This window comes from Lontra canadensis, unplaced genomic scaffold, assembly GCF_010015895.1.
Source record: "Lontra canadensis isolate GAN:19392208 unplaced genomic scaffold, GSC_riverotter_1.0 scaffold13, whole genome shotgun sequence".
In the NCBI taxonomy this organism is placed as follows: Eukaryota; Metazoa; Chordata; class Mammalia; order Carnivora; family Mustelidae; genus Lontra; species Lontra canadensis.
The window spans coordinates 13,610,900-13,633,651 of record NW_022631007.1 but is presented as its reverse complement, the minus strand read 5'-3'; the positions used below and the strand labels follow the sequence as shown (position 1 = coordinate 13,633,651).

At 54.7% G+C, this 22,752-nt stretch overlaps 1 protein-coding gene across 1 annotated transcript in view; it reads right to left on the bottom strand.

The window, feature by feature from the left end:
• SH3BP4 (SH3 domain binding protein 4) overlaps nt 1–22,752 on the bottom strand; it is an 82,723-nt gene that overhangs the window by 16,509 nt on the left and 43,462 nt on the right. Inside the window, exon 3 of the mRNA XM_032857546.1 lies at nt 328–574. Coding sequence (XP_032713437.1) covers nt 328–445 — 118 coding nt within the window. The 5' untranslated portion in view covers nt 446–574. The remainder of the gene's footprint in view (nt 1–327; nt 575–22,752) is intronic.

Below are 22,752 nucleotides of genomic sequence, written 5' to 3'. Positions count from 1 at the left end.
GGGGGTGGGAAGCAGGCCCTGCTGAGCAGAGAGCCTGATGCAGGACTCCATCCCAGGACCCTGGGATCATGACCTGAGCCGAAGGCAGAGGCTTTAACCCACTGAGCCACCCAGGCGCCCCATTTTTCAGAGTTTATGACAGCAGAGCAAGAGAGCGCAAGCGAGTACATGCGCACAAGCGGGGGAGCAGCACAGGGAGAGGGAGAAACAGACTCCCCACCGAGCAGGGAGGCTGACGCGGGACTCGATCCGAGGACTGAGATCGTGACCTGAGCCGAAGGCAGAGGCTTAACCCCCTGAGCCACCCAGGGTACCCTGTGAGCTCACCTCTGACATCATTAAAGCTCGCTTCCGAAAACCCTTCACTCAGGTCAATCAGCGTCCCCTCGGACTTGCACCGAGGGAGACCGCTGGAGTTGGCAGCTCGGATCCGCTGAGCTGCCATCTCGAACTGTCTTCCCGGGTGGACGGCTAAGGTTTCATTGCTCTTCCTCCAGGTACCCCCAGCGCCTGCCGAAGCTCTTCTCAGGCAACCATGCCGCGGGATGGGGTCAACTTGGCAATGAGCTTCTTCCTGCAGGCGGGGGAGGAAAACACAAGAACGTCCCTTGAGCAAGTGAAACATGGGTTCAACAGTAATTTTATAGGAAATGGGAATCCTCTTTCTTCCAGAGGCTGTTCCTATAAAGACACTCGCCACGGCCCAGGAGAGCAGAGTAGGGCTCCCTCCCTGGATTCTCTGAGCACCTTACGTCCATCTCATCGGTCCTGTCAGCGCACAGAGCCAGCCCGCGTTTCCTGGACTGCTGTCTGCACCCTGGGGCACAACGGGGTTTGGGACATTTATTCTAGCCCCTGGCCAGCCTGCTCATCACAGCGAAAGAAGAGGACAGACAGGATCTGCACAGTCCACACAGCCAGTTTCAGGGTTTGGGAAAGAAGAAATAAATCTGTCTGTCCTGACAGTGGCTGGTCCCATTCTTGGCACGGTTCCTGCTGTGGCTCCCACACCCGGGAGAGGAGCTCCAGGCACGGTGCCTCTTATGGCCCCACCATGGTGGGGTCGGGGGGGAATTGCTCGGCTCACACTCCCCTGAAATCCTCCCTGGATCCCTAACAAACAACAACCCCAAATAAAACACACACACAGCCATCTCTGCCTCGAAGTCACCCCTGGGTACCGTGTGCAGGTGAAACCATGGTACATAGACTTGCCCAACCGCCCGAGAAGTGTCTGTGCATGGAGCACACAAATCATGGCTCTAAGGCCCGTTTCTTTCTGGAAGGGGCACAAAGGAGGATTCTGGAGATTGGGACGTGACTGGCCATGGGCACAGCCTCACCAGCCCACAGGCAGGAGACAATTGCAAAGCAGTGAATTCTCCACGCCCTCCAAGGGAAAGGGAAAAGAGCAACTTGAGGGCAGGCGAACTTCATGCAATGGTAACAGGGCTCATGTAACCCGGCTGCTCCTTGCCTGCGCTATCCAGAGATGGCTGGGAAGGTGGCCTCTGGCCCAGGTGCGTTACCTTCACTCGTCGGAGGGACCTGGAGGGCCCCGGGGGTGGGGGATCATCCATGGCCGCCCTTCCCCTACGCTCCGCATGCAGCAGGCCAGGCTGAGCACCCACTGTGCAGGGGGCACACTCAACCCTGCCGGCCCACACCCCCCTTTGTGGGGATAGCCTGTATTCAATGTTTAACTCCACCAAGGCTCAGTTTTTGTACTTGGCATGTGGGGCGACGACAACACCTTCCTGACTGATTTGTGCGAAGAATAAATATGATTTGTGTAAGGTGCATAGAACAAGGAACAGGGCTCAAAGACAGTCCACGCCCTCAACTCCAGGGCCTCGGCTGTCCCGAGCCTGGCTCAGAATGACCTGCAGGGCCGTGGCTCTGGGGACAAGTTCTTTCCTTCTCTCCCACAGAATATCGACTTCCTCGGAAGAATGCTCTTGGAGGGAAGGTGGCACCGAGCTGGACGCAGACACCAGCCCCCAGGCCAGAGACGGGGCACTGGGAGGCAAGCAAAGCCCACCTCGGGGCAGTATAGCTCCAGAGAGGAACCGTGCCGTGAACCTACATCACTGAGACAAGAGAATGTGAAAATCCTTCTGACCTGAAAGACGAGTCTCACTTGCTGGAAATGGGACTCATATGTGGGTAGAAACACCAGACAGACAGACACAGCCAAAGAAACTACAGGTGGGGTGGAGGGGAAAGCCAGTTAGCTGTGAAATCCCGTGAGGGGCTCCCCACCTGGTGCAGAGCTGCTCCGAGGACTGGGTGAGCAAGAGGGCAAGTGCTCTGGACCATACTTGAGCCAAAGGATGCTCTCCCTGCTGCACCCACCGCACACTCTCCCCCCAACCCCGCCCATGAACTCCTTGTTATGGAGTTCCTGTTCAGGACATACGGGCCCCAGCACAGGTCTGCTTGAGGAAAGGCGGCCGAGGAGTCTCCTAGGAGAGTCCATTCTGACCAAGCTTCCAGACAGACCCAGAACAAGAAGGAGGATGCACACCTGCCCTCCCACCTCTTTTTCAATGTATATTAGCTGATTTTCCATTTGCGGCCACAAGAAATTATTTCATGGAGGGTTTAAAAGAAAAGTCAAAATGGGCACCGTCGTGAGACATTACTGCAAAGCGGTGCCTTCGCTCCCATGCTGGTGCGGCCCCGAGGACCCCGAGGCTGGCTGGGGGAGTCCTGGGGAGGTGGGTGGGATGCAGGTGCCTGTGGTGATGGGCTGGGGGCCCCTGGATGAGCCCCACCTCCCTCGGAGTCCTGTAGGGGACATCGGTGGGGTCTGATTTAATCCAGGGTGGGGACAGTGGGAGCCAGCCGCTTACCGGAGGCTCCTACACAACAGGACCAAGCTTCCCAGTGAGCACTTGAAGACTCTGCAAGTTGGAAGATAAAACTAGAGATAAACAGGGGCGCCTGGGTGGCGCAGTGGTTAGGCCTCTGCCTTCCGCTTAGGTCACGATCCCAGAATCCTGGGATCGAGCCCCACATCAGGCTCTCTGCTCGGCAGGGAGCCTGCTTCCCCCTCTCCCTCTGCCTGCCTCTCTGCCTACTGTGATCTCTGTCATATAAATAAATAAAATCTTTATAAAAAAACCCCAAAAAACTAGAGATAAACATGCTAAGAGCAACGGGATTCCTGCATTTCTTATCACCACCAGGAAGGTAGCTTGCAGGTGAAATCAGGGCCTCAGGGGTGGGCAGAGCAGAAAGCGTCACTGGACCCCACCGGAATTTCTGGAGACAGACCACTGTTTCTGTTCACTGGGGATGGGCACACAGTTTTTGCCCTGAGCCAGTGCAGAACCAGGAAAAGGGGTTAGCGGTGACATAAAGAGATCTGCAGTCTTTTTAGAAACACAGAGACCCTCCCAGAGGTGCCATTCAAGGAGCAGGTGAGCCACTAGCCATACGGTTCTGACAACCCACTTCATCGGCCAGAGCGAAGCCATGATGTGGAAGTGATGGCCGGACAGCATGGCACCGCGTGCCCACCGAGCCTCAATGCGCTCACTCACGCGGCCGCTCCCGTGGGACAGGGGCATCGGTCCCGTGGGGCTCAGGGCCCTGTGTGAGGCCCAGAATGGCCATTTTTCCTTCAGGTGTGTGGGACTCCAACCTCGCCCCTGCTCTCGGGGATGTTACCTCACAGCAAAGCAGGCAGCGCCCCTGCCCCCCTGGGCAAGCCTAGCAGACTCTCTTCCTGGAACCTTCTCTGACCTGACACCATCAGGGTGAGAGCTCACAGAGCAGCTCATCACCTCCACATGCTCCAGAGCCCGGCGTGCAGCGATGTCTGGGGGAACCCGCCCAGGAGGCAGTGGCCAGCAAACCGCTCCGTGCTCTACCCACTTGCTAACAGCCACTTCTTTCCAAACCCAGAGCGCACTGGGCCTTCGCTGCCAGCGGCTGTGGGACCCGATTTTGCTCGATGCCCCTTCCATCAGGGGCCCTTGGATCCCAAAGCTGTCCTTCCAGGTCACGTCACTGCCCCACTCAAAACTGTGCAGGACAGCTCCCTGCTTTTAAACCAGCAAAGTCAGACGTCCCCGCCCCAGCATTCGGAGCCCTCCACCACTCAGTTCCCACCTGCCCTTCCAGGCTTGTCACTGACCTCCACACCCAGGTGAGTCTGTGGCCACGCGTGGCACCTCTCCAGGGTGCCCCATGCTGCTCAGCGCCTGCTCCCGGAACACACGCCCCTCACCTGTGCCTCCAGGAAACCAGTCCTCTCCCTCCACCCTCTCCGCTCCACCCTTCTGCCCAAAGGCCCACAGGCTTCTCCGCTGACTCATGCGCTGGGTGCTGACCTGCAGTCCGTGTCCCAGAGCTCCAAGTTCAAGTCAGTGGGGCTCATGGCACAGGCCTCCTGAGTCAGTCCCTGCTGCACCAGAAAAGCCATGTCAGGGGAAATGACACAAGGCTCACATCTGTTTAATAAGGAGTTTGTGAAGATGCGGGACTTTATTTTATGGCACAGAATACGACTGCTAGCAATTACTGTATTTACTCTACATTTTACTATCTACCCAATGTAGTTCCCACTAGTCCCCATTTTATTGTTTTTAAATTACTTACTACTTTATTTTTGTTATTTTTCTATTTACATACGTGTTTTAAAATGCCTGCAATCAAACCAAAAAGCCCTAGGAAAGCAGTATTAGGGAACATTAAACACCTGCCTTCCCAGACACCGTCAGGAACATGTGCACGCATTCCCCTCTGACTGGGAAAAGCTCAAAGGAGCCACAGGGTCAAATGCCCAAGCAGCTGAGCCCCCTCACAGGCCACAGAGACACGGCCAGGTTCTTGTCAGCAAACATGTGACCCCTGGATCCCAGACCCAGCTCACTGAGGGTCTCCTTAAGACTGAGGGGCGTCTGTCCTGAACCTCCCAGGTCCAAACCCAGCTCGGGGGCTGCCCCAAGCCCCCTCCAGTCTTCACCATCTCAGTTACGGCTGAATGGCATGTTCACCCAGCCAAAAAAGCCCCGTCTCCCTCCCCAGCAGCCCAGTGAGAACATGACCTCCACCTGACCTCAGCACCTCCACAATTACAGTAATCGGCTCCTTTCCACCAAGTCCACTGAGCCTGCCCCTCAGTGAGCAGTCAGAATGTTTTTTACAAGTCAGGACTCTGCTCACAACCCTCCGAAAGCTTCTGAGCCCTGAGTGTGCTTACGGTGCCCTCAAGGCCTCCTATTATGGGTCCTCGCTTCTCCTGAAGTACCTCCTCAGGGCCTTTGCACCTGCTATCTCCTCACCTGGGAGGCCCATGCCTAGGTATTCACCAGACCTGATCCCTCACTTCATTCAGGCCCTGCTCAAAAGTCACCTAATGAACAGGGACAGGCATCTGCTACAGCAGCAACACCCCTAACTCCACCTTCTTTCCCTATTTTCCTTATCAACACCACCGATCCTGTGCTTTCCTGTGACCAGCCCAATTTCTCCAAGAGAATGTAAGTAAGCTCCGGGAGGCCACAGGATTTGCTCTGCTTCTGTCCCCACTCCTGCCGTGAGACCTGCACTGACCGCCAATGATGAATTCTATTTTAATGAAGACAAAGGGGGTGCCCGGTTAGCACAGTCAGTTAAGCGTCGGACTCTTAGTTTCAGCTTGGGTGGCGATCTCAGAGTCATGGGATTGAGCCCCGCATTGGGGTCTATGCTCAGCGTGGAATCTGCCGGGGTTCTCTCTCTCTCCTTCTTCCTCTCCCCCTGCTCTTTCTCTCTCTCTAAATAAATAAATAAAATATTAAAATATTTTAAGACAAATGCTTCAGAGATATTTTGACAAGTATCCCTGGGATAATCTCTCGTATTTTAAAAAGACGAGAGAGATTATCCCAGGGATACTTGTCAAAATATCTCTGAAGCATTTGTCTTTAAACAGTCAAAATCCCCAGTGAATGTCTAGTGTCCCCTGATGGCCTTGTGACTCGATTATACAATGAAGGGTGAAATTTAGGAATTCTAGTCTGTTTTGGAACTCTAAGCTACGCACTCCTAATCACCGATGGGCTCCCTGGGTGGCACCTCAGACGTGCCTGGATGGCCTGGCCTCCAAGTCCTGCCAACCTCCCCAGGGCGGGTCACTTCTCCAGGACACCCTGCAGCGGCATGCACCCGTGCCCAGGGTGGCTGGCCCAGGACCTCCGGAGCTCTCTGAAGGGTGGGGGGAACCACTCTACCCCCCTCATGCCCCCATCCTCTCCATGCCACGCCTGCACACAGGAAGCCACCCTCCACCCCCTTGATAGAAGTCAGGTCTGGGAAGACAGGAGGGGCATAAAGCTTATTTGTGTCTGACTCACAACTAATGAGTTTTTCTCTGCTTGAGTATAAAGGCTGATTCATGAGGGGAGAAAAAAGCCTAGTCCTGGCTCCTCCCTAGGAACGAGGAGGCTGGCCTGCGAAGACAACAGTGTCGTACTCGCACAGAATTATTTTCAGACTCCGGAACCTACAAACAAGCCTTCAGCTTCCCGTGCTGACCCGCCCTTGCCTCGGCTTCCAGAATCACAGAACGGTCGTGTGGGAGCTGATCTGCCAACGAGCCGCCCGAGATTGGCAAACACAAGGCCACCAGGAGTAACTCATCTGCGGAGTCCCTTACTCAGGGCCCCAGGGTGCAGTGACCTCCCCGCCCAGGGTCCCCTGACCCAATGTGCAGGAGCAACAGAACATGCTGCCTGCTCTGGGTTCCTCCTTGGGGAATTCAGTTCGCGCCTTCCAGGCGATGACTCATCCCCACATTTGATTTTCATTTCTGGAGTAAGAGTAGCGTGTTGATTGCATCAGATTTCCTCCGGTTAAAAAGAAAGCACGAGTTTCAACCTGCTCTGGGTGATTTCAGTCACCAGACCTTTGACAGAAACTCCATCCCGTCTGCTCACCTTGCTCACTCCCCAAAGGACAGTGAGCTCTGGAGAGTCACAATAATTCAGAGACACCGTCCCCGGCTGACCCTGTCTCCCTGTCAGGCAGCTCCCTGGAGCCCCAACACACTGGGGCTCTGATCCCCCGGGGCTGGCTGCAGAGAAGCCCACAGGCATGCCCATGAGCCTGTGGGGCCTGAGCTCTCTCACAGTCGCTCTGAGGACACCATAAGGCGGGGCTGGCAGTGACCCAGCGAGGCCAGGTAGAGCCTCTGTCCGTCTGTCCACAAACATCCCCACCACCTCTTTCCCTCCGAGGCCAACGGCCCTGGAAGCCAATTGCTCAGTCTGCAAACCAGCTCCCTGGTTTTCTGCATCTTGAACCCTGACCCGACTGGTCTGGGCAAGAACCCAAGTGGAAGGCCAGCACGTGACCAGTGTCCCCTTTCCAGGTCTCTCTAGTGGGTAGGGACAGCTGGGGCTCTGGTTACGAGAGCCCAGCCCAGCGAAACTCAACCTCCTGCACCACAGTGGTGGAGGCTTCCGACGTTGGGAGTCTCATTTCTAGAACCTGGCCTGTGGGTACCTTCAGCACGAGACAATAACCCTCAGAAGAGGGCTGCCTCCTGCTGGGGGTGCAAAGAGCAGGCTCTGCTGGAGAGGACCCCAGGGAATTAGCATCACTTACCAGCACCCGGAGTGGGCTTCACTTCAAGTTCAACAACCCAGTGTAGTTGAGGGCGGTGGCCTGCTGCCATTCGGAGTCCCCCACAGGCCAGCTGTGAGGATCACGCACCCCAGTCCTGAGTCCACCCAAGAAACATGGGCATCTCCTAGGCAGCGGCCCTGTGGTCTCCGTGAAGACCCATAGGAACAGCGCTGGATGCTTGGCAGGCGTGGCTGGGGAAGCCTGGCCTGAGATGACACTGAGATCCTGGAGCTTGGAGAGTGAAGGATGTGGGCGCCGGACAATGGGTTGGGGACATGCCACACTCAAACTCTTATCGGATCTCCCAAAGCTCAGGAGCCATCACCCAGGGCGCCATGGGCAGTGTATGTGTGTTTGTGTGTGTGTGTGGGGGGGTAGTGCACATCTGCACTTCTAACTTGCTGTTTCTATCATCCCAGGAGGGAGGGCCGGGAAGCCAGCAACACGGCATGGTGTTTCACCGGCCAGTGACAGAGGGGACACTCTGCTGGGTAGGCCTCCTCCCACCAATGACCTGCCACCCAGCTGGGGGACAGCTCCTTCTGGGGTTCAGATCTATCCCACTCTTTCCTTGGGTAAAAACCAATCTCGGGCTCCTCTCTCCAGTCTGTGTAAGACGACCCAGACCCCCGGCTTGTCCTGCCAGCCCTGCACACACTCACCCACCTGCTGACCACAGCTGCATCACACCTCCTTTTGTCTTTCCAGCACTCTTGCCAAACCCAGCCGCTGTGCCTTCATCTGGCTCCAAGACCCCCCCCCACACCAGCCAGCTCCTGGGCTCTGCCGGCTCCCCACCTCCACACCCCTGGTCTTGAAGACCCTAAAGGGGTCCTATTGTCTCTCCCCATTAAAACTTGCCCATCTGAGAGGGAACCCCGTCCAACAGCGCCTTTGCCCATGGAATCCCATCTCTGTTCTGAGCTCAGCTCAGTGCCTGACTCATGCTGTGTCTGATGCCGCCTGCTGAACGGACCAATGTCTCAGCCAACCTATTCCCGAGCACCAGTGTGCACTGGGGCCCGCCAACGGCACAGCAGATGGAGGACCCAGTTCCTGCCCTCCTGATCACGTAGCTGTCGGGCACATATAGGACACCAACAGCACGAGGAAAACGAGGGGGGTTCTGCCACGTCTTCCTGGCAAGCACAAGACCCAAAGCCCACGGACCTCTTGGTCTGCCCATCACACCGGGGACACTCCGATGGCAGCCCTTCGTCCATCCCGTGACCCTGGTGCTGCTGACGGTTCAAAGAGTAACCCACGTGTGGCCCGCTGACTGCTCATTCAGGAATGGGGTTCAGGAGGTCTGGTGGTTTGCGGTCTGCCCCCCAGAGTCACATGGGAAGGCCAGCCCACCGTGTGACGCAGCTGGTGGCAGACAGGCTGCGAGGGGGGGTCTTGTGACCAGCCCAGATGAGAAATACTTACCAACCCCAGTTGCCAGCCGGTGACCAGGAGGAATGAGCATAATTATCTCTGAACTGTTCTAATCGCGAGAAGAGAGGCCCACTCACTGGGGGGGGTGGCTGCTGGTCAGGGGGCAGGACTCCTGTACAACACACTCATCAAAACACCAGCACTCAAAGGGGCTGTGGTTTGTAAATGTTAGTCACGGATTCATTGTCTTCTTAAAAAAAAATAAAAACCAAATGGGTACTTCTCTTTCGAGCAATACACTTTTTATAACTGAAGTTTATTTAAGGAAGTTATTTTAAAGAAGGCAGCTTTCTATTGCTTTAAAAAGGAAGCCAGTCTATCCTTTAAAAAGATCTCCCTTAGAGACACTGCTATCTTTTCTAGTACACGTTACCTTAAAAAGTTTTGTGAAAGTTCATGTTACAGGTGCCTGGGTGGCTCAGTCTGTTAAGCTTCTGCCTTCGGCTTAGGTCATGAGCAGGGGGTCCTGGGACTGAGCCTTGCATCAGGCTCTCTGCTCAGCGGGGAGTCTGCTTTTCCCTATCCCTCTCCCCTCCTCTGCTCATGCTCTCTCTCAAATAGATAAATCTTAAAAAAACAAAAGTTCATCTCAGATACCCCTCTGGGATGTGGATACCTAGTCGGCGCTGCTCATTTTACAGATGAGTAAACTGAGGCTTATTTGGTTTTAGTGAGAGGGCTGTCCCCCTGAGGCTTGTTTCTGAGACTCGGATTAAAATGCCAGCTTCAGACAAGGAGAGACGGGAACGTGGCTTCCAGTCATGCAGGGCCGGTCCAACTGACCATGCTCGCTGATGACACACAGACGCCGTGTCTGAGGCTCGAGTTCAAGGTAGGACTTTCCTATCCTGAAGACATGGCAGCAGGAGCGGGCACCAAAAGAGTCCCATGGGGATGAGTGAGATGTTTGCACGACTCCACAGGCGGCAGAACGGGGTCGAGCCCACCAAAGAGCCCAGCTGGAAAACAGCCCCCAATGCACGCAGATGCTGGACAGACAGGTCCAGGACATTCCTGCCGCTAACCAACAAACACGGGCTGCCTGATGGGAAGGGGCGTGAGAAGGGAATGTCAACACAGACAGTTTCATGAATGGGCCAGCAGCTGGAGGACAGCCTGATCCCCTGTTCTCCCAGCAGGAGCCAGATTCTTGCTGCTGCGGATGACCCGGTGGTAGGGCCATCTTTGTAACTCATCTTCCTCAGCACTTCGGATCACGCTCTTGTCATGACTTTCCAGCAGAGGGTGAAGCATTTGCCAAACGCTTTCCTGGGAAGTTGCAGCAATTCAGGCTCTGGGCAGAGGTGAGCATCCATCCCCCTGCATGGTCCACCCCCCCACCCCCGCACCGAGCAGTTCAAGGAAAGCCTAGCTGAACAGGACAAGCGGCGAACAGAATACCAAAGTTCAAATTCATATTCCTGGGACTGTGACAGAAAAATCTTGACGACTACTTCTTACTTCCTGCTTTAGGGCTATTATTTTGTATCCTTTGCTCAATGAGAGTCTAACACTTCATCCTCTCTGCTGCCACTGTCTTCCCCGCTGTCACTTGCACACACTCAGATCCACTTCCTAACTGGTGACCAAGTCTCAATTCAGCAGCCATATCCGTCTTCTCTTCGTGATTTTGCCTTGAAACACAGAGAGGTCTGCCTCCATGAAAAATCTGATAAACATACCCATCTATTCTCCTTAATTTAAAAAAAGTGGTCTGTCTACTGACACTAATGGAAAATTTATTTTGCTGCCCGGTGAGGAATTTTATGAAATTCATTACCAAATGGCTAAGCGATCACCCCTGTCACGTCCCGAACAATTTATCCCTTCCCAACCGATGTGACGTCATCATCTCTTTGCATTCCGAATGTGTGCAGACACTGGGGTCTGAAGCTGGGTCTATTCTGTGCCACTAGTCTGCATATTTTTAGAACCACATCAGCCTTTTGTACTATGGTAGTCTGATCACGCACGGTTACCTGGAAGGACTCGCACCTTGATATTTCGAAGTCTCCTATCAGCTATTTTTACCTATTTTTTTCCCTCTAAATGAACTTTAAAATAATTTAATAAGATGTCTTCCCACCTCGTCATTCCCTCACAAAGGGAACCCCACTGGGATTCTGTTGGCATGGCACTGGTAAGAAGTGACACCTTTATATATTTTATTCTTTCCTTCCAGACACACGGTTGGGCTCATTTATTTAAAAATGAGTCCCACGGCAGCGTAAATCAAAGAGAGGCAAACTCTTTCTGTAAAGGAAGAGAGAATAAATTAAACTTTGGGGACCACACATTCTCTGTCATAAAGACTCAACTCTGCCCTCAAATCCAAGCAATTCTGCGGCTAATGTGAGTTGATCTGACCCCTTCTCTCTACTATCTGAGCACTTTCTCTCTGCCCTGACTCACTACAGCAACCTCCCACCTGGTCTCCCAAATCCCATTCCCTTCACCCCCCGAGCCCTCAGCCCCAAACACACACAGCTAAGCCACTTTCCTTAGAACAGCTGAGGGCCTCTTCACAAATCAAGTCTCTCCAGCGGCATCTCCCTGCGCTTAGAACAAATCTATCCGATCTACTAGGACTCCATGAAATCTAGTCTCCTTACCGGGACTGGATGATCTGGCCCCGCCCAGCCCTCCAAGACCTTGTTTCCTTCTTGGTACATTCATTTCCCAAGTGTACCTCCTTTCCGCCGCAGGAACCTTGCACTCACAGTTCCCTCTGGCAGACAAGCTCTGTCTCTGCAAACTTCACTTTGCTGACTGCTTTTTCCACTCAGGTCATGCTCACTGCTTCAGAAAGGCCCATCTAACCACTCACCACTGCAGCTACACTCACCCTGACCTCTGTATGCCCGACTGTCCCCTCCCACAAGAGAAAGGGACAACTGTATTGAGGGTTCACACAACAGACGATGCCCACACACAGTACAAAGGGCCTGGGGCACAGTCAACGGTCCACAGAGGTAAGAAGTGATGCTGTCGTCATGACCCAGTGCCCACACAAGCCTTGTACTTTCCATCAGCAAGTGCTCTGAATTTGTGTGAACACATCATTTTTTTTTTTTTTTTTTAAACATGGCCTTACTGCTTCCTAACTGCACCATCGTGGTCCAGAACTCTGCGATTTTGCTGCGGCAAAGACTGCACCTAGCTGGGTTCACACATGCTTTATCAAATGAGCCAGTGTAATTTCTCTGTAAGCCACTGATTGCTTCGGGAACTTTATCTCCATTGCTATAATGGCAGGTTCCATGGAATGAAGGTTTGATGGTACTCGCTGCACCGTATTTCCACGGTTAGAGTGACTTCAGGCCCAACTGTGGGTCTGGATTCTAGGATAACACAGCAAGTCATGCATAGGAACAAATGTCTTCTGGTGAAAACCTAAATGCCACCAGGCCAGGGATGAGTGATGCTGTGGAGCCTTCTGTGTTCCCATTTTTCTAATACTCTCTGTAAGGAGCCTGAACCACGGAACCACCCCTGTGAAGCATGGCTCCCCTCTGTGCCTACAAATGTGACCTTATTTGGAAATAGGATCTTTGTGGATGATCAAGTTCAGATGAGGTGATTAGGGTGGGCCCCCCGTCCACTGCGACTGGGGTCCTTACAAAAAGGGGAAATTTGGGCGCAGAGGGGAGACCATGTGAGGACACAGGGAGAAGGCAGCCGTCCACACACCGAGGACAGAGGCCTTGAACCACAGCCTCAGACGGAACCAGCCCTAAGGGCACCAAGATCCCGGACATCTGGCCTCTAGAACTGTGAGAGTGAATTTCTGTTGTTTTTAGCGACCCAGTTTGTGGTACTTTGCTTTGGTGGCCCCAGGAAGATAAACATCTCCAGCCTCTCTCTCCTCGTGTCTCTCTATCTCTGTCACACCTAATACAACTGAACGGCAAGAAACAAACATAAGGCCCCAAAGGAGAGAGTTATAGACCCTAGTGAAAAATGTGACCTTGCCTCCACACTTCCAGAACATTCCAGGATCCCAAACTACCTGGCCATCGCTGATGACCGCTCACTGCACACTCCTGAAGAAGTCTGATGTCGGCAGGCAACGGGTAACTAAACTTCTACATCCTAAGTATTACTGTAAAATTCCTGCCAAGTTACCCCAAGGCCCTTGCAAAGGCGTTTCTTAGGGGCGACCAAGTTAACTGGGGCTTTGGAACAAGCTACTCACATTGAGACACTGGAAGTGTCTGGGCATCACGGTTAACTGAGAACACGCTTGGACCACTGGAAAACAGGAGACGAGGGAAGAAATAGCAGGGTGGAGCAGAATGGTGGCCCCTCGGCCACGGGCAAGGTCAGGGGAGACTGCCCCCCACCCCGGACGCCACCCACAGAGCTGGAAGCCAGTGTCAAGTGCCTTCTGGGGGCCTGGCTAGTCTGGAGCAGTCCACGCGCCAACTAAGACAACATTCAGGAGAACAAGTCAACTCCCCAGGGAGTCACAGTGCTGAAACCAAACAGGAAGGCAAAACCCGGGACAGAAATTTTCAGCAGCTGCTAGGAGCCCAGCAGAACAACCGCTGAGGGTGAGAGATAAGGCAGCAGAAGCCACCGGCGCTCCCCCCAGAGACACGGAGCTGGACAAGGCAGGAAGAGCCCAGCTGACCCTGGATGGTGGCAAAGATGCTCCAGGGCCTGGCGCCCAGGAAGGAGGGCTCACAGCTGCCCGCACATGCAGGCAGTGAGAGCGGAGGCCTGGAGGCCCACCGTGCCTGGCGGGCCACGTAGCACCAACAGCTCGGCACTGAGGGTTTGCATGTCTTCTGGCCCAAACTTGATCTCACCATTACTGATGCATCCAAAGAAAGTAGTTCTGGAAAAAGACCAGGGAAAGGCTGTTCTGGTGAGCTAATCTGCCCTTCCTTTTCCCTGGAGGCCTCCCTCACTGCAGCCTGGGAGATAAGCAGGTCCCTTCCTGCCCTCTCTCAGAGCAAGACTGCAGTGTGCACGCTGCCCCCCCAGCCTCCACGCACAAGCCCTGCTGAGTCCCGACTTGGTCTTCTGCCACAGGCCATGGTCTCCTCACCTGGTGCTGGGGAAACTATGAAGTGATCACCCTGTCCTCCTCCTCTTTGGCCTCGGACCACAGTGGGGACTGAACTGCAGAGACGGCCTAGCACAGAGGAAGACACACAGGGCCCTAGGGTTGATCTGAGTGTATACGCCAGGTCTAGCTGTGTGCTCTTGGCCAAGTTACCTAACCTCTCTGAGCCTCTGTCACCTGCAGGAGCAAACCTACCCCGCGAGAGGAGCACACGGTGGGTACTCAGTTTTTCGTTCCTCAAGGTCTTCCCTGGAGAATGAAGACGAGTGGGCACAGCACTGGTGTTCCCAGACAGCTCTCAACCAGGGACTCCAATTCCTGGTCTCCTACAAACCACAAATTCTCTGCACTTCCACTTGGAGACATCAGCGTTTATTCAAAACCGAAGTCACCACATTCTCACCTTGGATGCCCACCCCTTTAATCCCTGGTGTCCCTGAGCCTGAAGCCGCTCAGTCTGGGCAAGTCACTCAGCTTCCGGGTGCCTCCAGCTCCTCTCTATAAAAGGGGAACAATAGTACCCACTGCCTCCGGGTGAGTGGATAAAACCCGCTCCTACGTGCCCAGGGCCAGCCCCCTGAGCTCGGGGTCCCCAGTCCCGGCACATTAACTCTCAGACGGGATCGCGCTCTGTCCCGTGCATGGTAGGACACTCACCAGCACCCCTGGCATCTCCCCACCAGAAGCTGGGGGTGTCATGTGTGCCCACATGCCTATGCCCCAAAGGGCTCCCGCAGCAGCGTGTCCCAGTCCAGAGATGAGTGCACACTCTCACGTGAACCTGATGTGCAGACAGGACGGGTACTGCCACACGGCCTGCATCTGGGCACCCACCCACCCAAGAATCGCCAGCAGTCCCCCGTGGACCCCAGACCCCATTCCCCTAGCCTCGACTGCCAACGGTGGGCCCCCAGCCTGGCCTCCTCCAGGCCCAAGCAAACTCTACCTGTAAGAACCCGATCCTTCTCCAATGCCCTCTGAACCCCCAGCTACATGCCTCATTACTGGGGAAAAATCTGCCCTAGTTCAACCCCTGAGATACCACCTTCATCTCCACCATCCCCCACCCGGCCTCTCAACTGTGACAGTCCTCACGTCTGCCACTGCCTGCCTCGGTCTAACCTCTGACACTCAGCAGGTGTGCTGTTCCCCTTGCCTGGAAAGTTGTCTCCCTGCCTCTGCTGGCCAAACCCTTCAATCAATGGTCTGTAAACAGCTCTGCCATCACTGAACCCCTCCCTAGTCCTCGTCACGAAGGCCCTGGAAGCAGCAGCACTTTCTGGGTGTTGCACACCAGCCTTGCCCACCCACAACACTAAACTCTTGGAGGTGAAGTTCTTCCACAGCCGTGCACAAGACACACGCAGGACTCCCAAAATGACAGCTCCCCCACAGGCTGCAGACCTGAATGCCCAGGTGAGGGGAGCTCTGCTAATCAGTGGGCGGCTCCGTCTTAACACTTGGACCCTGAAGAAATCAACATGTGTCCTAAGAGGTAAGTGACCCAGTGGGCCCCAGCAGGGCAGCCTGTGCAGCCTCAGGAATCCGGGGACCCTATCCTGCTGCGGTTACGGCCATGTGCAGACGCCTTGTCATCCACGGGCGGGAGAGAACGAGGCAAGCGTCCCCGGGTGTGAGTGTGAACTGAACCAGACTGTCTGAACAGGGTCGACAGCTGGGAGAACTGCATCAGGACGATCCCGCAGCACACCGCGATTCATCGTTAGAAGCAGGACACACTCTCCAGGTCTCTGCGGAAACCCCAGGCAACACTGAGGTCAACATGAGGCAGGTCTGTAACCCAGGCAGAGGCTCACCTGGCCAGCACGGCTCACACCGTGTGCACACCCCCAACACCACCCGCCCACTGCCCGGGCCCCACAGCCCACGCTGTCCCGTGCCTCCTGGTGGCGCCCTGGGCTCAGCGAGGCTGGGACACGGCGGGTGAGGCTAGAACAAATCACTACATTAAAGAGGCCTTTAAAGGTCCCAGTTCTAGAGGTGGGCAGACTTTTGTCAGCAAGGTGTCAGGGGGCCACGTGCTCTCACACGCTCTGGAGAAGACTCTGTTCCAGGCCACCCTCCTGGCGTGAGGGGTCACAGGCCAGCCCTGCCTCTCCTCGGCTTATGGGTGCTTCTATCTCCGCTTCGGCCACCAGGCAGCCTTCTTCCCCATCTGCACACGGCTGACGTCTGAGGACACCACTCCTGGGATGGGCACCCAACTCCCACACGACCTCCTCCAAACCGAACAGGTCACCTCTACAAGGACCCTATTTCCAACAAGTTCACATTTCGAGGTTCCTGATGGACATGCCATTTGAGGGATACTTGTGGGCCCTGTACATCGAGGAACATGGTTAGAGATGGGCCCTTGGGCTGGCTCCTGTCCCAGCAGTGATGGGCACCCGGGTCCAACAGGCCGGGCAGGTGACAGAGGAAATCTGTGTATAGCTTGGGATCAGGCCAGGCTTCATGCTCTCAAGTTTGCCACGAGTGAGAGCAGGAGCCCACTTTCCTAGTGAAGGAAATTCACATGCCCCACTCAGATGTGAGGCATAAACCCATCTGGGAGCTTTCTTTATGTAAGACACACGTTTGAGAACACACTAAAAGGTGACACTTGAGAGGTTAACTTTGGCTTCTGCCTCAGCTCCCATGAAAGGAACTTTACGGAGCCCACTCCCAACCGGCAAACACAGCCCATTCTGACGACCACCTGTCCAGCAAACTGGGTCATCCAGCCGGTCCCTGGGCTGTGCTGTGATCCAGGGGGCACCGCGGGACCCACCTGCAGAGGCCAAGGAACATTCCCACTGTCCTTGTGTCTCCTGCAGCCAGTTATCCCTGGGGGTCCCATGTGAGCCCATGTTAGGGCCCCGAGGAAGCCGCCAGGGGATGTCCAGGCTCCTTAAACCAGTAAGCGTCAGAGTCAATGCCACATCTGCAGTCACCAGCCCTGGCGCCCCGGTGCTCCCCTACAATAAGACCTAAACACTTCCTGTGGCTATATTTAATTGTGTGCCTATCCAGCCAGGCTGTCCTTCTGGGTCAGCAAGGATGGTGCCCTTCCGTGGCCACTGCAGTGCTCTGCACACAGTAGCCATCACTCAGCGAATACCGGAACCAGTGCAGGGCATGTGGGCGGTTCCAGCCTCACCGTTCAGGAATGTGGCTGCTTCTCCAAAGTAAGACTTAACATTCACAGCCTTTCCGACGTCTGTCTAACGCAGAATGCTGTTTTGAGAACAATAAAGTTATGAGGGGGCGGGGGGGGCATTATCTTCCCTAAGTCAACCTAGTATACAGGGCATCTGCCCCATTTCAGGGTAGCTGCTCCAAGAACACAGCACAAAGAAGATGTTTCCTGCTCGGAGCTGGCTCCAAGAAATGCTGAGGACAAGGACGTGAGCCAGAATAGAAGTCTTACCACAGGTAATACGTATAACCACGTCCACATGGCCAGCTAAACAGTCTGTCCCCCAAGAGACACATTAAATCCTGACCTGGCGTCCTTGAATTTGACAATGGGAAACAGGGTCTTTGCAGATGTGATCAAGTTAAAATAAGTTTATTCTGGATTAGGGCAGGCCCTAGATCCAACCACAGGTGTCCCTACGAGAGAAAGGAAATCTGAACATACAAGACCCAGATACACACAGAGGCCAGGTGGCCACATGAAGACAGAGACAGATCAGAGACACAGCTGCCAGCCAAGGATCAGCAAGACTGCGAGGAAACTGCCAGACAAGAGAAGGGGCAAGGATGGGTTCTTCCCGAGGAAATGTGGCTCTGTGTCCTCCAGGCTGGGAGAATAAATTTCTGTTGTTTTAAGCCATGCAGATTACCGTCATGGTCCCACGGTTCGGGGAAATCAGCACATACATCTGCTGCACGTCAGGCACATTCTAGGTGCTTTCCGTGTACTCGTTTCCTAAGACTGACAATTACTGCCTCCAGTGTGCAGTCAAGGTTTGGAGAAACCAAGCAACTGGGCCAAGGTCTCCAGCTCCTGGGAGGCAGGGCCCACAGAGCGAGCCCGGCATGAGCCTAGCACCAGGACTAGAGGGGTCAGCTAATTTCTAGACAATTCCAAGAACATGAGCTGTCTCTGCACCTGCCCCACTGGGCACACAGCAGCCCAGCGCCTGGAGACCAGAGCAGGATCCCCAAAGTCCTGCTGTTGTGGTTCAGCAAACAGGATAGTCAGATGGTTGCTCCCATTTTTTATTTCTTTTTAAAAAATTTCTTTCCTTCTTCTTTTTAATCAAAGCATACATTAGCAAACCTCTCGTGAATTATTCTCTGTCTCTCCATGCAGCCTGTGCTACAAGTCTGTACCAGGCACAGATAAAATGGACTTCAATTGACCTGACAGTTTCTTAGCGGAGAGAATTCACCAGAGGCTCTGGAAGCCAGGTCCACACCCCTCTAGTCATTGATGGCTTCTTTTCTCAGCTGTTCTGATGCAGACACAAGGAGAGGTGCTTGGCCAGGGAGCAGATGACCTGGAGCCAAGGGGAGCTGGGAGAAGCTTTTCTTCTGCTTCCAACTAAACATAAAAGGTACCCGAGGACGACTGTTGCATACAGAGGCTAAGAAAGAGGATTGGGAGAAGAAAGAAACCACTCCAGAGCAGAAAGGGCACCGCTGGAAAGGTCTCTGTGCTAGGTCGGCTTTGTTTGTCATGGTTCGTGCCCAGACGCCAGGCTGATGCTTCTCCCCAGCCCCCCGCTTGTCTTCGGCTGGGAGGCTGTGCCGTTCACTATCCTAGAGCCCTGTGCTGCTCCGTCTCCTTCCTGCAGGATTGCGGGCCCCGGACAGGGCTCCACGCCGGCTGGTGCTGGCGGACAGAGCAGCAAACGGGCCTCCCTCCTTTCACTGGAAACCCTCATGCAGCCCCCACCTGCCCTGGGGTCCCTGCGGGGGCCCTCCGTGTACCCCCACCCCCCGGCCTGGAAGTCCCTCCCGCCTACAAGCTCAGACACTGTTCTCACTGGGGTTGGCAGTGAACCCACATGGAGACCCAGGTCCTAAGGGTGCTTTCCTGTGTGTGTATGTGTGTGTGTGTGTGTGTGTGTGTGTGTGTGTCTCATCAGGCAGCTCTCTAACGACTGACCGCTTGGTGGCCTCCCACTACTTTCTCCTTTCTCTCAGGGCTGGCCTTCGAGGGTGTCAGGGGTCTCCGGAGGCCCCCATGAAGGCCCACCTGCCTTCACAGGTATCTCCTCCTCCACCTGCCCAGAGTGCCCAGTGCCCCCACTGTCTGTCTCTGTCCTCCTGTCGCTTGGGGCATTCTCCTTAAGGAGGCCAGCCACAGCTAGACCACCCCAAGGAATGGGGTGCCCAAACTCATGTCTCCCATACAGCTGCCTCCCATGGCCACTCAGGAAGGTAACACGCTGGCCTCCTCTCCCTGCACCCAGGTGGGCCTGCCCCGCACCCCTGCATCCCCATCCTGGCAAAGGGCACCGCCCAGAGATCACCCATGCTAGATTCCCCCTCCCCTGCAACCAGGTGGTTCTCTAGGTGGAACAGAAGACTGTCTCTGGAAAACACTGATTCTCAACCTCGGATTCTGGCCATCTGGGGCCTGGGCAGGTTTTGCTGTGGGGATGTTCTACACCTCGTGCAACGGCTGGCAGCCTCCCAGCCTCTACCCGCTAGATGCCAGCAGCAGCCCCAAACCCAGCTGTGACCCCCGGTAATGTGTCCAGACACTGTCGCGTGTCCCCAAGCCAGCACTGCTGTAAAGGGACAGACCTTCCGGGCTTTGTGGGCCTCTGTCTACAGCCACCTGTCACCTCTGCCCCCCCACGGCCAACACAGCGCAGACACCGAACAGGTGGGCACATGTGGGTTCCAATAAAACCTTCTTTACAAAAACAGGGTGCATGCAGGATTTGGTCTCCCCATTCCAGGGCCACACTTTGTTGGTCACTGCTCTAGACTCGACCGGCTCCCTGGCCAGTTCTCTCTCCTTTCCCTGCTGCTGGCCTGCCTTCAGCCACTCCCCACATCTCACCTAGAACCCCTCAACCCCAACTGCCTGCAGTCTGGCCCCCCACTTGATTTCTTGGGTATGGGTTCATTCTGGCCCCAGAAAAGCAGAGATCACGTCAATTCTCACCAGGAAGCCTGTATCACTAGGCAGGCCTGGTGAAAAAAGCCTAACAATGAACTTAAATCTCCAAAGCAGGTTCGATGAGTAGAGATGATGGAACGGATTTGGAGAACCAACTCATCCCAGGACACACAGATGTTGCATGGTACCCCAAACCTTCACCTTCAGCCGTGATGGCACACACGCCATTTACTGCTGTCACTGCACCTGCCCAGAGCCCTCCTCCACTACCTCTCTGTCTCTCCCCTTCTCTGGCCCCCTGGGCACAGTCACAGGATGGAGGGATGATCCTGGAGGCCTCAGGGAGCAGAAACTCAGGCTGGTGGCCCCCAGGGGCCAAGCAGAGTGAGGTGAGCCCGGAGGGCGGAGACAGCTGGTCCTGAGCATCCTATAGGACTGGCTGCCTCCATCCCACATGTTCCTTTCTGGAATGTTTTAGTATCACATTTAAAACCCATTAAAAATAAAAGGGAATAGGCATTATTTCCTATAAAAATGCTACTCTGCAGATTTCTGAATGACCTATTCTTTACCAAAACCTGAGAATGTTAGATAGGATATGGCCCAAAGCAGCAAGTACCCCTTCTGAGATTTCCTTGTACATAGCCATCTCCAAAGGAAAAAAAGAAAAGGAAAGGAAAGGAAAGGAGAGGAAAAAGGAAGAGAAGGACAAAACAGTTTGCGCATGAAGCGGGAAGAGACAAAGGAGGGGAAGTCCAAGGCCACACAGCCCACTTGCTGTCCTGTTTCCTTCCGCACCTGCACCCTGGGTGGGAAGAGCTGGTGTCCAGCGCATCCCCCTACAGAGCGGACAGCAGCATTCTCTTGTCTCTTGTCTCCTCCATCTGGCCAGGCCAGGACAGGCTTAGTACCTGGCGCCAGCGGGGAGAACTGGACAGCTGCAGGGGCTCTGCCTGCTCCCCGCCCCCCAGGAGTCACACCCCCACTGCCAAGGACATGGTGATACAACCTTGGGAGGCCTGGTATAGCCGCATAATGGAAGCTAAGTGCTCGGGCACATGGGGACCCTGAGGTGGCTCATCGTTCCGAAAGCCAACAGACTCTGGCTCCCCCTACTCCCTTCCTGCCCTCACCACGTTTGGCCAGTAAGATGTGTGTTCAACCTGCAGAATCTGGTTGTCAGGAGGGCTCAGCAAACATCTGTGGCTTCTGAGGGGTCCTCCAAAAGGCGGAGATAGGTTAAGTGTGGACCCAAGGCAGCTGTAGCCAGCTGGGGGACCCACTGTAGGTGGGTCTGTAGCAGGGTGTAGCAGGGTTTGTGAAATGCAGGTTCCTGGGCCCTGCCCTCGTGTTTCACGTGGGGACAGACTGAGCTGTCACTCTAGAGTCCCGCCAGGAAGGGGACGGTGTGTTTAGATCAGCACCATTTGAGGGGACTGTCATCAAGAGGCAATTAGGTCAAGTCCTGGGTCTTAGAGGTTTAGTAAATACTCGGGACTGGCATGGGAGCCGGGTGCAGGGCTGGAATCCAAAGCCAGGGGTCTCTCCAAGAGCCGGGAGACCAGAGAAGACGGCTCTTAGCATTTTAGTTAGAACATCAAAACAGAATGAGTCTTAGCGCTACAGGCAATCACCAAAAGGCAACAATAGTCCAGTGCCCGTGAACGGAGAAACCGACTAATAAAATGTGTCTAGCCATACACACAATGGAGTCTTCCTCTCAATAAAAAGGAGGAAACTCTGACCCATGCCACACCGTGGACGGCCCCCGAAAACATCATGGAAAATGCAGAAGATGGTCACAAAAAGTCACATTACTGTACGGTTCCAGAACAGACACATCCAGAGAGACTGAGAGCAGGTTAGTGGCTGCTGGCAGCAGAGGCAGGGATGATGTCGAGTGATGGCTCACAGGTCTCTTATTGGGTCAAATGTTTTCAACCAGACAGACGGGGTAGCTGCACAGCTTTGTGATTCTACTAAATACCGCGGAATCGGGACACTTTAAAACATAGCTGCTTGGGGCTAAAATGTTGTGTGCACAGGAAACACCTAGAAAACAAAACTTCAGCAAAACTCTGATACACACAGAGACATACCTTAGTTATAATCCGCAACAACCCACTAAAGGACAAAAGGAACGAACGTGCGGTCAGGAAAGGAAAGGAAGCATCAGAGGAAAAGCGGGCAAAGCAGCAGCCGCGGACAGGAGGCAGGCACCGACGAAAAGCCTGGAGCACGTGTCCCGCCGCAGCAGTGACCCCGCACGGGGACCGGCTGGGACCACTTGGGTGCTTTTTAGGGCTCTAAAGACCCAACTCCAACTCACGAAGCAAAAACAGGAACAGACTCCCACAAGCAAGCTGAGCGAGGCCAGGGGTGTGGATGCATTCAGTGCCTTCCCGTTGGCAGCCGAGCCCCGTCCCTGCGAGTCCTAGCTCCACCCACAGACGTGCTTCTGCACAACGTGGGAGCCAAAACTCCCACGATGTGCAGCAACAAGAGCCGGGAAGGCGTCACATGCCGGCAACTGCAG